We start from the raw sequence: 16909 nt of genomic DNA on the forward strand, positions 1-16909 counted from the left end.
AAACAGAAGTGACGTCAATGACGTTTTGTTGACATTTGTTTGTGAAAGACAAAAACAGTGGACACACAGAGGATGGTGTATTTTTGGAAACAAACTAACGGACCTCGGGACAGACTGAATACCACCGTGTCGTGATTAAAACAAAGCTGTGTTTATTAAACGAGCTCCGGTCAAGACTGGACTCCGAGCAAAGGCGAAAGCAGATGTAGATCAGCAGATGGACGGAGCAAGTCGGGAACAAAACAAACCGTGTCACCCGGACTACATGAGAGGCTGAATCATTCTCAGGCTAACCAGCCAGCGGACACTTGAGTTGGGTTGTAATGTTATATGAAGGTAACAAACATTCAGTAGCTAATCTGCCGAAGACTCGTGTGCTTAATTTCTAACTGTTATCAAGCATGTTACATGTTACCATGGTAGTGTAGAGTTACACAAGCGTTGTCCGTTACACTAGCAAGTTAGCAAGCTAATGTTAGCCGTAGCTAACGTTACCCTTATTTGAACTGCCTGAGCTGTTGAAAGGCTAGCTTACAAACTGTACTGATTTTGCGAGGCTGCGTTCGTTTCGTACGGTGTTTACGACAAGTAGCTCGTCAGTTGGGAGCGACCTTAAGAATGTGAAGCACAATGGCCAACTTTGAAGCTTACCAGGAGTATCAGAGGATTGAGGACTTTGAGGAGGATTCCCCACCAGGGGAGGAGGATTTACTGGTACATGTGCCCGAAGGCCTGAAAGGTAAATATGTCATGGCGACTTAAGCATATTTTGTAAAACTGACAAACCGCACATTGAAAGCCGTTTCCCTAATAAATATGCTGAGCAAATGTATGCAGCTGGGTCACAGTTCTTTAGGTTTTTTAGCTATCTAATGCTTTCATTTATGTTACAGACTCATGGCACCATATCAAGAACCTGGATAACTTCTTCACAAGGATATCCTTTAAAATTACAGTGTACTTAAATAGCAGGTCTCACAGATTGTGTCGTTGTATGTCACTGGTATCACGCCATGCTGACACACATTCTTATTAAGATGCGTGACAGTAGTCGTATTTAGAATCTGCTGAACTTCACAGTGTTTACTTCTTGACTGCCACATGCACTGTTTGACACAGTTTCTACAGGGATCAATGTGGAATTCTCTTTGAAGCCTTCAGTTTGATGATTTGAAATATGTGTATTGTCCTTAAGATTGTTTATGCTTTTCCTTAACCAGCCTGTCCACATCTATCATTTTCACCAAAAGAATGGCTTTGCTTGCATGATGTTGTCAGAGTGCTTTGAACTTGTGTAAGTATTAAATAGTGCCAAATACGTGTTTGTAGCAGGTTTGTGACAGGGTGCTTGTTTTCAGTAAGACTTGGGCCCCATTTACGTAACTGGTCATTTTTCATGTTGTTTTCCCAGCTAAGTGTGCCCCAGGCTTCAGCATGAACAAGTTGAGCCAGATGATTTCAGCAGCAGCTGTACTTCAATCTCATAGAAAAAAATATTTCCTCGCTAAACACTTGTATTTTGATTATTGCTTTTTTTGCTGCTTGCTTCATTATTATTATTATTTAGTATTTTAGCATTTCAGCTAAAGCTAATGTGTCAGTGCACCATATTGTTTATTTTATGGTCCTGCCATGTGAGATATTTTTTTGCCGCTAATGTGGCAGCAAGCCGTCTCTCTTTATTGGGTCCTGGTCTGGTGTTTATCTTGAATCTGGCCCATACTTGGTTTATTAATATGCGGCCCATTTAGCAATTAGTTTAATAAAATATGTCAACACATTTAATAAGGGAGCTGCAATTGATCTGTCTTAACTGCTCTATCATGCTTTAATCACTACTGAGTATATGATGAGTGTGTTGTCTGTGGCTTGAAATTAGATATAGTCACTTATATAGTGCCAATATTTATCTCTTTTGTCATTATTATGTGCAGTTTTCTTGTTTTGCATAATCACTTTGTTTCTTTTTCATCTCATCCTCACAGTCAGTTTTTGTTTGTTGTCACATTCACAACGTTCCTTGTCAACTGTGTGGAGTATGATGTCCTGTTTGCCAATCGAGCGGTCAACCACACCGGGCCGGGCCATAGCCCCTTGGACAGGAACAAGGTCACTCTTCCAGATGCTATCCTACCTAGCCAGCAGTGCACTCAGAGGTAATCATGTCTAACACAGCATTATGGGTAGCTTTGGTGTGTTTCTCATGGGGACAAAATGAGTGGAAAAGTCAAGGTGAATTAGGTCTTATGTGACCTATTTAGTCACATAAAGTGATCTTTCTACCCTCTCCGTTCAGCTAGTTTGATTTCATACTGTTCTCAAGCCGGGTCTTGGATATTATTAGAGCCCTTTTAGAGACAGGCCTTCAGAGGGATTTAATTTGTCTGTCTTAATACGGTTGCAATCAGATTTTCAGACTTTTCCTCATTGGATTTTGTCAGATGCAGCCTCAGATGGTAAGTCACATTCACGGAGAAGGAATATGGAACAGTAGCCTATTTAGCTGTAGGGTGGGTTTCTTTATTTATCCTAGAAGATCATGAGAACTCTCTTGTATTTGTCATGGTAGACGATGACTCTTGAAGATCTTTTATTAGCTGTCAGCACTCCAAGTAGTGATGTTGCATTGTGTTTTTCACAAATGAATCCATATACGAAACCAGGAACACTCACTCATTAGCTGGTTTGAGTATCCTTTACTTGTTTTTACTCTTAATCTTAAAATAAGCAACTTAAACACATCCAAAAAATGACATTGTGACCCAAATGCTCTATATTTTTTAATTGTGCTTATCACTTTGAAGACATCTGCCAAATTAAAGTAATTCATGTTGGAAGAAAGTGCTAGTGGCAGCAGATTATGAGCAGGCATTAAAGATTGGATATGTTCTAGTGAACAGCTCTCAAAAAGCAAAAGTTTTAATCAGATTGATAAAAGGACAAGTGACACCTCTTTCTGTAGAGTATAATTTTTACGTAGTGTTTTTGTTTATTTCAACTGGAGATTGTTAGCTTTGAATTGCAGCATTCTTCCAAGAGATAGTTACTTAGAGGAAGGTATTTGTGTACTGTCTTGAGACTGGCTTTAGGGAACAGGGTAATGTAATTGATAGCTTTGGCGAGGTAAAACTGGCTTGTCGCAATACTGACAAGTTGGCTGGGCCAGCAAGCTGACGACCACATGACACCTCACTAGCTGGCTGCGAGGGACAGACCTCCCCTCCCTCCCCAGCCCCATGCTCTCATATTTTTTTTACCCGAGATGTAGCCTAGCCTCCGCTTGTTTTCTTCAGCTAGTCGAATCCGCCTGTCATCAATTTGTTCCTGCTTCTGACGATGGCTCAATAGTCATTTATAACACAGTCTGTGACGTACAACCGCTTGGAATTCTAATTTGGGAACAGCTTGTCCCACAGTTTGGATCCTCTCTGTCCTCTTCATACCCCATCTCTAATTTCCCTTATAAAGCCAGATGCTTGTCCTGGAAATAAATAAATATGGGTAACTAATGCCCACTGTTTTCTATGTTTTGAAATGCAATACTTAGAAGAACTTCAGATTGAAGTAAGCAGGATGCCTCACCCACAACCTGTAAACAGGAGTTTAGTGTCAGTTTAATATATTGCAACATGCACCGAGAGCAACAGTTACTCATTTCCACAAGTCAAATGCCCCATGAATGGTGAATTTACAATGTCATAAGAGGAGAGGAGATGCCACTATAGATGGTTGTCATTTTACAGAAAAAATCTGACTCCCAGATTTCAAATTAGCCTCCCTCTTAACCACTTTGTCAGGATATTTATTGTGATGTTTTCAGTAAATGTCTTTTTGTATTTGAATACATCTGCAATTAGCATTTACATAGTTGCCCAGGTCTGAATGACAAAAAAAGCATTTCTTTACAGATATGTAAAGCCGGCTGTGTCTAACAAGATCTTTTGTTTCTATTCAGCATCCAAGAGAACAGCTGGATTATATTCCTTCTCATCATGGCAGCCATATTTTGGTTATATCGACTTGTTAAAGTCTTTTGTAATGTTCTGAGCTACTGGGAGATCAGACAGTTCTACATTAAAGCACTGAAGATCAGAATGGTAAGTGCTGTTCCTCAAGATCTTATCACTGTGTCCAGCAAAAGGTCATGCAAATCAGTCTTTGTGACAAATATATTTTGTTTATGCTTGTAAAAAAGATGACACGAAGATAATCATACCTAAAATGATGAGTCGTTAGTCATGCATTGTCTCTTTAGTGTTAGTCAGTTTGCTTTGTGCTCCTTGCCTCCTTGTCTCAGGATGAACTATGCAACGTAACATGGCAGGAAGTCCAGGACCGGCTCATCAGCCTGCAGCGAGAACAGCAAATGTGCATACACAAGAAAGAGCTGACAGAGCTCGACATCTATCACCGCATCCTGCGTTTCAAGAACTACATGGTGGCTATGATAAACAAATCACTGCTGCCTGTGCAGCTGCAGCTCCCCCTGCTGGGCAATGTGGTGTTTCTCACCCAGGGCCTCAAGTACAACTTTGAGCTCATCCTCTTCTGGGGTCCTGGCTCCCTGTTTCAGAATAAGTGGAACCTGCACCCCAAGTACAAGCGGAATGGAAACCGCCTGGAGCTCGCACAGCAGCTTAGTAGAGTCATCCTGCTCATGGGTTTGGCCAACTTACTGCTTTGTCCCTTCATCCTGGTGTGGCAGGTGCTCTACGCATTCTTCAGCTATACTGAAGTGATCCGCAGAGAACCTGGAAGCCTGGGTGCACGACGCTGGTCCCTGTATGGTCGTCTGTACCTGCGGCACTTCAATGAGCTGAACCACGAGCTGCATGGACGTTTAGGCCGTGGCTACAAACCCACTTCCAAATACATGAACTCCTTCACATCACCGCTGCTGACTGTGCTGGCTAAGAACATTGCCTTCTTCTCAGGCTCAGTGTTGGCTGTGCTCATTGCACTGACAGTCTACGATGAGGATGTTCTGACAGTGCAGCACATTCTGACCGCTATCACTGTGCTAGGGGTTGTTATTACTATCACCAGGTGAGCTTTCAGACCTTTGTTTATTCCTGGAGCTATTCCAGGACTGATATCACTAGCTGTTAAAAAGTTGTCTGTACTTTTTAATTGTTGCGCTTGCTGTTTATATCTGGGCATACAAGAAAGTGTACAATTTTAGATTATGATTTGCAATTTTTCTTATTATATATATTCAATTTGAGTAATAATTCATTTCAGTTGTATTTTATTGGCGTGCAGGAGCTTGTTTGAAGTTGTGGGGCGACGATAATTGTAAAGGAAGCTGTAGACATCCTTCATATCAATAATGAATATAGGAAAATTTTAAGGGCATCTTTGACCCCTAATCAGTTACAGATTCAGTCAAAAAATTAAACTATCCCATACAAGACTGCCCTGTTTTCCTCATGTGCAGTATATTAGTACTGTTGAAAAATGAAAATGTTTTGTACCTGTCCTACACCAGGTCCTTCATCCCAGATGAGCATATGGTGTGGTGTCCAGAACAGCTGTTGCAGTGTATGCTGGCACACATTCACTACATGCCAGACCACTGGAGGGGCAATGCTAACAAGAGCGAGACCCGTGACGAGGTGGCGCAGCTGTTCCAGTACAAAGCGGTGAGGAGTGGAGAGACGCTGTGGATAGGAACACATTTGTCACAGTCAGAATAAAGTTATGGATGAGTGTGTGTTCAGATTGATGAAGTTTTTAATGTATCACCTGGTCAGTCATAAGACTTTGTCAGACTGGATACAGTCTAATAGTATAATCACTGAATTTATTGATGCATTTTTAGGAACATTGATCTACATTATCTTTATGTAGAATATGAGTATATGTAGAATTTTATAACATCTAATCAGTATAGTCTCTATCCCAATCAGGTGTTCATCTTGGAGGAGTTGCTCAGCCCTATTGTCACACCCTTCATTCTCATCTTCCTCCTGAGGAATAAGTCTCTAGAGATCATTGACTTCTTCAGGAACTTCACTGTGGAGGTGGTTGGAGTCGGAGACATCTGTTCATTTGCTCAGATGGACATCAGACGTCATGGAAACCCAACAGTAAGATTTGTTTCCTCCGTTGACATAGGATTCAAACCACTCAATCCTTTAGCTGTCATCAGACTGGAGAGAGTATGACTCTTAAAGACCAAATGTCTTTGTGATTGTTGCTGCAATGTCGTTGCTGATATACATCTTCGAATGTTTTTGCAGTGGATGTCAGAGGGTCAAACAGAAGCTTCCATATACCAACAGGCCGAAAATGGCAAGACAGAGTTGTCTCTTATGCACTTCACCATTAAGAACCCACGCTGGCAGCCGCCTCAGGAGAGCTCAGTGTTTATCAGCCATCTCAAGGAAAAGGTGCAGCACGACGCACAGGGCGGCCCCTCCACCCAGCTGCTGCTCTCTGAGGCTCCTCTCTGCACCTCGCTGCAGTCTAACGAGTCTGCCACTGGGGTAAGCACCCCTGAGGACCATGCAGATCACACAAATACTATGTACCACACATGAGCTAAAGATATTATTTAGCTGATGTAAGAAGAGTAATGCACTTTAACAAGAGTGTTAATGTTAACAAGAGTATTTATTACCACTAGATATTTAAACCATTCTGCATAAGCTACTTATCCATTAACTACCACATACCCCCCTACAATGTTTATTTTTTCTATTTTTTCTTTCTACTGTAATCTTATTTTACTAATGGCTCATGCTGTGTGTTGTTGTTTCCAGCCTGATAATCTCTTGGCAAGTGTCCTGGCCCACCCAGTTCTAACTGCGTCAGGACTACAAGGGCGAGACCATCGCTTCATCCCGCCAAGCACCGCTGCTTCTGCTGCTGCCAGTGTCCTGGCCTCTCTTTCCACCTCTCAGCTCTCACATCCCAGCCGCGGCCGCTCACAAGGCCTCCTGCCCTCATCCGTCCACCCCGAGAGCACCATGTACCGCAGCGATCGCACCATCATCGACAGGTTCTTAATACACATTACATTTTCTGCTGTGTTGTTTTACATATTGTAGCTATTAGAAGTGAATAATTAGATGCAAAGGCTTGTTATCAGCTCTGGTTAACATGTTCTTTTTCAGTATGACTAACAGTGACTCTCGCATCCGGAGCAATGCCCTGCACTCAGAGTTTGCCTCAGCAGAGATGAGTCTCCATGCAATCTATCTGCATGAGGTAATTTCCTGCCCACGAACTGTCACCTCCAGCCACTGCAGTTGACATTAATATATTCATCCTCCTTTTCTCTTGAGTTTAAAGTGATACTCCCCAAACTATCTTTTGAGTATCAGACATGCACCACTTAAAAGTGCTTACAAAGTTTGTAACTTGGTCACTAAGGATACAAAGGATTCCAGTGGTGGCCAGTTTCAAAACTCCTTTTTACAAGTCTACAAGTGTTGTATATCTGATACTTAAAAGATACATTTTGGGCACCGTAACACTGTACAGTATCTCTGGACCACCAGTCCAATGCTCTGGTCTGCTGTACATTGACAACTGCTTGTCTCTCCAGCTTCACCAGCAGAGCTCCCACCCACAGAGAACTTCTGGCCAGTGGCAGAACCCAGTTCCAATGAGAGATCTGCACACAAACACTGGTAAAAGAATTTACTGAATTTGGAAGAACCTTGCAGTGGCAGTGTAGCTGAAAAACAAGAGACAGATTCCTGTCAGTGTCGGTTCTGTTTGTTAATTTTGATTTTAGACCCACATTTAAAGATATTATGACTTCAATGTTAAATTAAATGACTGTGGAAAGCTAAAATTATTGCTTGTAGTGTTGAAATCATGGTTGTGACCTACATCTCTAGCACTTAATTACACAGTCCAGTCAGATCAAGACCTATAAATTGAGCAGAGCCTTTACGGACTTTAGATTAAATTAGAATAGATTTTAGAAGCAATTATGTCTGCTTTAATATTTGTCAAACCTACGTTATACTACAGGGTAATGCACCACAGAAGCCAAACTCACACTGACAACTTGGCACAGTAATGTAACTGCAAATATGAAGCTCATTACAAGTTTCACATCTCACCAAGTTGATTTTCCAACTGAAAGTACAGCGTGCTTTGAAAAATGAAAAATATATGTGTTATATATAATATATATTTGTAGTAAATGGGCTACAACATGCCAAAGCATTGGTATGATCCTTTAAGTATATTCCTTTTTGCTCACAAAATGATGCATCATATATGATATAGAAATATTCTGAGCATTAACATGAAATCATAACGAATGCAAATGTCGGCTTTACCTGAAAGGAATTCTGATCCTGTAACAAAAGCAAATGACCATGAACATGAAGAGTTTGACTTAGTATCAACATTCTGACCAGGTTTCCAGGCACACAGTGGCCTTGGTTCCAGCATTTCCATGCCCACCCCTGTCCACCTCGGGCGCTGGCAAGAGGAGGAGGAAGAGGAGGACGAAGACGATCAGGAGATTAACAGTGGATCTACTCCAAAACAGGGCACTGGGAGTGGTTGTTGAAGTGCCTTATGTCATAAGGTATATGCTCTTATTTAAACTCTGTATTATGACACGTGTCTACGATCTATGCTTTATGGTTCTGTATCTGCTGACGTTCTTGTTTGTTGAAGCTAATAACAAATGGCCTTTCATCCTACAAGGGATACATCGCCATGATAATTTCTCCTCTCTCTCTTTTTTTTATAGTGTTTACATTTTACTTTCTTCTATGAACATTGTGGCCTTAGATGATCTTCATGGAGAATTTAGCACGGACCTTTAAAACATCATTCAGCGTTTGTTGTGGGAGGGGCTCATTGAATAACCACTGTCTCTGCACCTCCACGCCTCATCCTGTCACACCAGGCAGACTATGGCATCAGGGAAACCATAAGTCTTCCGTCCGTTTCATCCTTATTTTGTCTTGTACAGACAAACTGCATGAAAAGTGACAGAGAGACAATATAGTGTGTTCACAGCATCACTGTGTGACGGTGGGTGTGGCCAGTTTTTATTGTGGAATGCAAACGGCTCATCTTGACTTCTGCTGAGTTTTACAGCGCGAGTCTAATTGAAGTTCCTCGCAGAGTGGTGTCTTGATCTGTGCTACAAAGACTGCAAACTGTATTTTAGCTGCCTGAACAATTACGATCACCTGAAAAAAATTAATTCAATATTTCAAGTTGTGCTATTGGACCCTGGTGATTTGTATATACACTTTTGCGTCTTACTTATCCTTTTTAAAAAGTCCGCATTTTTACTACCAGATCTATTCCTTGAAAAAGATACCAAGTATTGCTATGATAAAGAGCTGACTGTACAGTCGCCATACTACTAAAACACCATGTGTAACTGGCAAAAGCCCCATTGGGTTCGACAGAATATATCGTTAAACCAGATGTACACATGCTTTGATGCTGCTGTCTGTGTTTAGTGGTCCTAAATACAGATTTTATTCAGTATTAATATTTCCACAGCTGATGTATCAAGACATTACTGTTCCTGAAGAACAGGATGGAAATCATGGGCCTCAAATACACTTGGCATCAAAATCTGATGCAGATATAAGATGTCTTTTTAAGTCTATTTAAGCTGGACACAAAGTCAGCTATATGCCTTAACACCAACGTAAAAAACATATGTATTGAATCCTAGTTTTCCGTATTACCTCAGTGGTGGTGAAGAAAAACTAATACTCCAACCGATACCTCCGCAGTGTATTTACTCTTGTGTAAATATATGTACAGTACATAGAAGTTTATTTGCAGTGCACAGGTGCATCTTTTAACTGCATTATGATTTTAATGGCAGGTGTAAATGGGAATCTGTTCCATTTTTCTTATTTCTTGCCCAGTGGATGTTTTGAGTCAAAGCATTGATGTCCCAGAAATTTTGATCACAAAACAGGGTGGTATTGCTTCTACAAATCTTTGTTGTGCACATTGACATGTGGTTTGTGTCCTTTTTTTCCAAACTGCTCACATAAAAATGTCATGTCATAAGGGCTGATTTCAGAGTGTAAGATGTCGGGTTTAGGTTTGAGGATTTGAGGACAACAGTTCCTCTCAGTGTTGGCTTCATACTTTCAAAGTAAGAGCAGAAGGAGAATAAAGCCTTTCCACAGTCACCATAATTTCTTAGCTGTAGCTTTATTTATGTAGATTTATTCCCTGTCACCACCCCCCCCCCCCCCCAGATATTTAATTGATATGTGTATTATTTATTTGAAAGTTGATATTTTGATTGTCTCATCAAATCATTTACTTTCACAAAAGTTTCTAATCTTGTTGATGAAAGAAATAGCATGTGCCCCCCTCTAAAAAGTAAAAAACCAAACAATTTTTGATTTTGAAATTCTGATGAAAAGGATTTATTAATGCAACATGGCCAGCAGCATGATGTTGAATGTGATTTACACTTACAATAAACTCAGACTAAATCTGCTTGTTGACGCAGTGCGCAAAATATCTTTCTACCCATTTTTTTTATTGCATTCTTCATAGATCACAGCAATATAGATCTCAACCTCCACGACTGCAAGACTTCAGAGGGTACAAATGTGTGTTTGCCCTCATCTGTGTTAAGAAGCTATTGTGCGTTCTTTATGCGTGTGTCTGTGGAAGGAAGGTGTTTTGACACCTGCGTAATTATGCTAACATTTTTTTTTTTTGCACTGACAGAAAATGAACCTTTTTTTTTTTTTTAATCTGTGCATATATACAGCACTTGCAGCAGTTGAGATTTTAGAAAGGGCAGGTCTCAAAAAGGGACGCTGAGTCAGTCTCCATCCAGAGTGACCTCTTCTCATTGTTTGTATATAAGCATCAGCACGTATTGTATCGTCACTGTCCACAGCTGACCACCTGGACACACTGTGGCCAGATCACATAAGGTCGTTCTTACCTCTGGTCAGTAACAGTTCACCCTGTAGGGCATGATGTGTGTTTCTGTCACACTGTTAAATATGCTTACATGCGTATTGTGGTCACTGTCTAATTGTGCAGTGAGTTTATTATTGTAGAGACACTGGAGCTCAGCTTTGTGCACAGAGTTGATTTCTTTTGATGGTCTCCACAGTTACACCTCACTGTTCTGTTGGTCATTTTATTTTAAGCAGTGCCTTAGTATTAAGGTTAAGTATTTGCTCATCATAGAAGCCATTTCATGTCAACTGTTGGATTTACAGTCACAGATTTAGCAGCACACACTATGTACAGTATTTTTTTTTTTTGACAAGTCATTGTGTATAGCATCAAGTATGTCGTGAAGTTGTGGATGTGGCTTGTAAGATGTGTCAGTCTGTTGCGTCTGACAGCACACTTCTTCTTATCATGGTGTGTTAAATTGCACTGTCCTCAATATTCTAAAGAAGCAGGAGCATGCCTTGTAATTGGCAGCGTCATCATGGCCAACCTTCTCACCGTACAATGGGTTCTTATCCACTATACACCAGTCGAAGAATCACAGTGACTGGAACAAGGTGCTAAGTTTTCATCCTGAAATGTTGAATATGTTTTAAGGCATTTTGTTTTTTGTTACATAGGTTTGTCTGGTTTTGTTCTGAGTTGAGAAACACTAGCTGAAAATTGAAACATGCCAAAAGAACCTTTTTTTTTTTCAGCACAGCTTTACAATACACGTGTTGTTTTTTTGTGAGTGAGTAGAGATGCAAATAAATCTTATTTTGAGTGTATTTAATCATTTCCTGTGTGGTTGATTCTGTGATGTTTATTTTAAATAAAAATATATTTTAATTTTCTCTGCTTTTGCTGCTGTGCTGTATCAGATGCGAGATTACAGTGTGAAACATTTTCTCTACAAGTCTTGGCTGTATCCTGCACTGATAAAATGCTGTTGATGAATTTGTCCTTGTGAACTGAAAAGCCTGTCGTATTACAACATGGATTTCTGATGGTGTTTATGCCGCATGGCTCAGTGTCAGTCTGTCAGCCTGACATTTTGGTCCGGAGTGAAATATCTTGATAACTGTTGGAAAGATATTTTCTACCCGCCTTCATCGCCTGTCAGTCATGAATGATCACAACTTTTCTTCTGGTGTCCAGTATTTGCTAACATGGTAGTTAGATGATGTCAGTACATAAACATACAGATGCTAGCTAATGTTAGCATACATTCATCCCAAAACACAATGGCCCTAAGTGCATCTGAGGCTGATGAGGTATAGCCTGACAAGCTGGGTCTGAGATGTGTTAATATGGGTACGGTAAATGAATAAACCAAGGATCTTTGAAGGTGCTAAATGTATGACTTGGCCACTGGTGTAATACATGTGCCAAACAAATAGGGGGCAGTATATCAGTAGTGTAACCACCAACTGATTGAGCATAGTGTGTGCTGAAATGGGCATGTGTTCAACAACAGTCTCAGCAAACATGGCTGGATCAGGATAAGTGGAGGCCCGTTTGATGACAGGGAATACATGTTGCTCATTTAAAGCCCGTCTGTGTGGGATTTGAAAATGTCTGACTTTGGCAACTCCTAGTGGTAGTAAAACAAAACACTGGTAGACATCAATTCAAGGTGCGATGAAGGTGTAACATTGACAACCTAACACAATCACCAGCTGATGACAAAATTAACTCACAAAATAATTATCTAAAAGAGATATAAAATAATATTTGTCCTTTTATGTAAATGTATAATTGATGTATATGTCTGATATAATCTGATATGTCTTCATCAGCAGGTAAACTTTCTGTGACATGAATAAGGTTTAACAATGGAGTCAGACCACTGTAGTATTATATATTATTATTATATAAAATTATTTGAATAGATTAGTAGATTACAGTGATGGGAAGTGTCTAGTGTCTGGGAAGTAAACCTACTTACATACATACGTACTTAAGTACATTTTTGAAGTCCTTGTACTTTGATTATCACTGTTTTCTGCTACTTTATACTCCTACATTTCTATAACAGCTTTAGTTACTAGTTTCATTTCAGATTTAGTTTTTATAATCAACAAATAAATGCTGTAATATTTCATTTCATTTATTTCAAAAATTAAATACATGACTTTTACTTGTAGCAGAGTGGTATTACAGCTTTTCCTTAAGTACAAGATCTGAGTACTTCTTAAACCTCTGGGCAGATGTTTTTGTTTGGTTTCTGTTGATGCTCTGTGTTACCTTGTTGTTCTATTCTGTACTGTACAATACTGTAAATGCTGTCCACATTGTAAATAAACACAACATGCCTCTATTTTGAAACACACTACATCATCTCCTCTGTGTTGGTTGTTACCACTTCTCAGGTCCCCACAGAACATGTCAGGGACATAAGCGCCATCTGCTGTTCGTTCTCAGCTATCCGTCCTCGGCCACTGACATTTGTCTCGCTGGTCATCAGCTCTGTAAATGTTCCTTTGAGGTAACCCCCATGTGTTTCGACCGCGAGCGTGATACAGCTGTGACCTTCATGAAGTAGCTCAGAGGTCAGGTGGGAGGCCGTGTAGGGTATTAGATGGTGCACATTGCAGCCATTTTTGTGAAGACTGTCTCATTACAAAGGAATGTTTCACTTTTTTCCAGCTCTTTTAATCCAGCTCTGTGGTTGCTAAAAACACAACCAGGTGCAAGGTGCCCGTCTCCTGCCGTCTGCTGTTTTGTGTTCAGGTGCCATGAGAGGGTGTCTGTTGGCTGAGAGTGCCTTTTTGGACGATGACCAAAGGTTGTGGAAATACCACCCATGATGTGATTTGATGCTACTAACTAATTTGGCATCTTGAAATGTAGACCACAGAGAAGGCAAAGGAGGGGAAGGAAAAACAACTAGAGGTACGTTAAATTGCAGCTTTATATAAAACGATTTGTATTTCCCATATATTGCACTGATCTAAAAGCTTTGGATGAATGTTTGGATGCTTCTGCCAGTTTCTTGTGCTCTTTTTCTTAAGTATCCTTTCCAGAGTATGGAAGCCAAACACAGTAGCCAGAAGAGGATGAAGCAGAGGCAAGCAGCAACAGTGGATTACTGTCTGCTAGAGTTTCGGGGAGTTTAAATCAGGGTCCAGGCGACCTGCTGCTGTCAGTCATTGGCACTGGGGGGAAGCCCGCTCTGAAAGACTGACAAAATACCATGGAAGCCAAAGAATAGGGAAGAAAGTGATAAGATTTACTCCCCCCTCAAGACTCTTTATGCATTAGATTTAAGAAGTATGTCTCCAAATCTGTGATAAAGTAGAGCCTAATAGAAAGTGGCACACAAGTGTTCTGTTATCTAAAGTTGTTTTCATCGTTGTGAAGATGTCATGGGGAATTCGTTTAATGTATTACTGTGTTACAGCTTTTGTACAATATGAAGTCATGGCTTAATTATGGGCCTGGCCAGCCAGGCAACGCAGCTGTCAACATGGTGAATGTGGAATACAATGTGCCACAAGCTGAGGGTCAAGTTCAGCCAATCTCTCAACTTACCCCAATCACATTTGCTCTCAGGTGATATAAAGGGCTCATATTACATGGAAAACAGGCTTTTTCTAGTCTTGCTCATAACGGTAGTGTCCACAATGAGTGAATTTATGACAGATGGTCTACCACTGCCTGCTGGTCACTCACAAAACAACAGAAAATGACAAAAACAAGGTTTAAGGTAACACTGACATTTTGGGAAATATTATTTGACACATACCCTCAGTCTTATTGGATTGACATCAGTTTCATCTCTTTGCATTCAGCGCACAGATCAGAGCAGGTGTTTATTCTACTATAGCTGAGAAAGTACATGAACGGGCAGACAGTTTAGCTTTCGTCACAACCGTAACAATAAAAATATGCCAAAAATGTTCCGCAGCCCCTGGAGTCACCTTGGTTTTGTTCTGTGCCAAACTAAACCAGTAACCTCATGACAGGTACTTAATATGGAGCATGACAGCGACCAGCTGTTGTTGAACTCCAGTGCGCAAGTTAACTTCACGTTCAACCACTTCACCTTTAATTTGGCCCATCCTCAAGCTCTGCTCCAGCTACACCCTGAGGTAAGTTGAGCCAAAACATCATTAGTTACAGATCGAGGTGACAAGAGGTCTCAAAGTTGCACATACAAGAAAGGTCAATTTGTGCTTCTTTTTTTTTTTAATGGGTCTGAAACCATCAATAGTTCTGCAGTGATCGATGGCCTTAACTAGCCTTAATGATCTAAATGGGAGTTTGAAGTACATACATGTTTTGCATTAAAACAAAACAAAAATTACCTCCACCTCCTCAGGCAAAGATACAAGCAGTATTATGAACTCTAATAGTTTTAATTTTAGTTAACTTGAATGAGGTTTCTAATAAGCAGGGCTGTAACTAACATGGACTCTTCGGTCGTGTTTTTGGGTGGTAATTATTATTATTATTATTTTTTTTTTTAGGTACCTGGGGAAGTTGACATGTTTGAGACATGTTGGCTAGAATTTTGCAGGCCAATTCAGGTCTACTGTGCAATTGTACAAAACACCGTACTTAATTATCCATATTTTACCATGTGCAATTCTAAAAAATGTTTCATTAATAAGCAACCTTATTTTTATACTGCTATTTTGTAATTTTATATTATTTTTTTACTTCCTTCCTGTTACTATTGCTTGCTGTCTGTAACACCTAAATTTTCCTGGTGGGGGATTTATAAAGCTATATCTTATCTTATATCTGACCCTAATGTAAACAAACTGACATGAAAAATCCAAATATAAAATTTTACAGGCTTTCTAGGGAGGATTTGTGCTCATGACCTCAATATAACAGTCAAAAACAGAGAAAAAGCAAGCAGAATGGGATTTAGAAAGGTAGTAAATAATGACATTATTTAGCTTCAACGTTAAATTCCACTTATTTGTGTTGCACATGAGTGTTATTACTAAAAGCTTCCACTCGGCAGGTGTGAACCATTTTGGCAGTAAAAGCCAGTATTGTGAGTTGTTTACGAGCGAGCTGTGCTGCAGCGTGCAGCCCGGCAGCAGCGTGCAGCCCGGGCAGAGGCCAGGCCAGGCTGCGGCTCTCCTCCCCGACCTCACCAACAGGCCGTCTCCTATCTCCGCAGCTAAATGACAAGTCTATTTTGGAAAGGAGGCTGCGCCAAAATAGGAACGTCAGCTATTTGGCATCATGAGGTACCGGAGAAGAAAGAAAAAATAAGTCTAGTCAACCGCCCACCGCAGGAGACTGGGGGATGTTCCACCATCCTGGATTTACAACCATTTCAAGGATATTTGAGCACAAAGAAGACATTTTTTGGTGGGATTTTTAAACGCTAAAATTGGAGTACTCGGAAATCTCTGACGTCCAACTGACGGTTTAGCCCACATGATTCAACGCCCGTTTTACCTGAGTGGCTGAAGACTCAAGGTGAAAAAGTAATGTTACGCTACTAAATGATAATAACACTAATACCAAATGTTATGTTAATAAGTATACTGACTTCTTGACCGAAGTTATAGCAGTTCAAATAATTTTAATTCAAATTTTTATTGGTAAACTCATGCTAAACTTCCCCACCTGTAATGTTAACAGTTGCTGCTTTGACGTAACGTTAGCTAACCTAGCTAGCTACAGGTCCCAGTGTTAGTTAGCTAGGCTACCGTTATGTGATTTAACTTTTAATTACAAGCTTGTGTGCTTTCGCAGTTTTACAAACCCCAAATAGATAACTGAATTCCCACACATTTTTAAAGTCGTTTTAGTTGCTGTATAGAAACACTCTTGGCGTACAGAAACGGTGTAAGGAATAAAGTATGCTTCTGAAGTGGGAGCTTTATCAAACAGCTGATGTCCCTTTGCTTCTACAAATGGCAATGGACAGAGACGGGGTCTGACAGCTGAGGTTATTTTTGGGACAGGCAGTTCAAGCGACAGAGGTGACAAAGCAGGCAAATGTCACTCTTTGAAAGGC

General features: G+C 40.4%; 1 protein-coding gene across 2 annotated transcripts; it reads left to right on the top strand.

Moving 5' to 3' along the window:
- The first annotated feature begins 55 nt into the window (after positions 1–55).
- atg9b (autophagy related 9B) lies at positions 56–11708 on the top strand. Of its 2 annotated transcripts, XM_041949455.1 has the most exons (14): positions 56–739; positions 894–937; positions 1230–1294; positions 1986–2156; positions 3956–4097; positions 4298–5046; positions 5489–5642; positions 5910–6089; positions 6243–6488; positions 6765–7003; positions 7119–7212; positions 7553–7637; positions 8382–8554; positions 8723–11708. In XM_041949455.1, exons 1-13 carry the CDS (start codon positions 631–633, stop codon positions 8534–8536), a joined length of 2433 nt encoding a protein of 810 aa, XP_041805389.1. In that variant the 5' UTR covers positions 56–630; the 3' UTR covers positions 8537–8554; positions 8723–11708. The 2 variants fall into 2 exon arrangements, with proteins under 2 accessions (XP_041805389.1, XP_041805390.1); XM_041949456.1 differs by lacking the exons at positions 56–739; positions 894–937 and having other exon boundaries at positions 1259–1294; positions 1990–2156.
- The last annotated feature ends 5201 nt before the right edge of the window (positions 11709–16909 follow it).

The sequence above is a fragment of the Chelmon rostratus genome, chromosome 12 (assembly GCF_017976325.1).
Source record: "Chelmon rostratus isolate fCheRos1 chromosome 12, fCheRos1.pri, whole genome shotgun sequence".
NCBI lineage: Eukaryota > Metazoa > Chordata > Actinopteri > Chaetodontiformes > Chaetodontidae > Chelmon > Chelmon rostratus.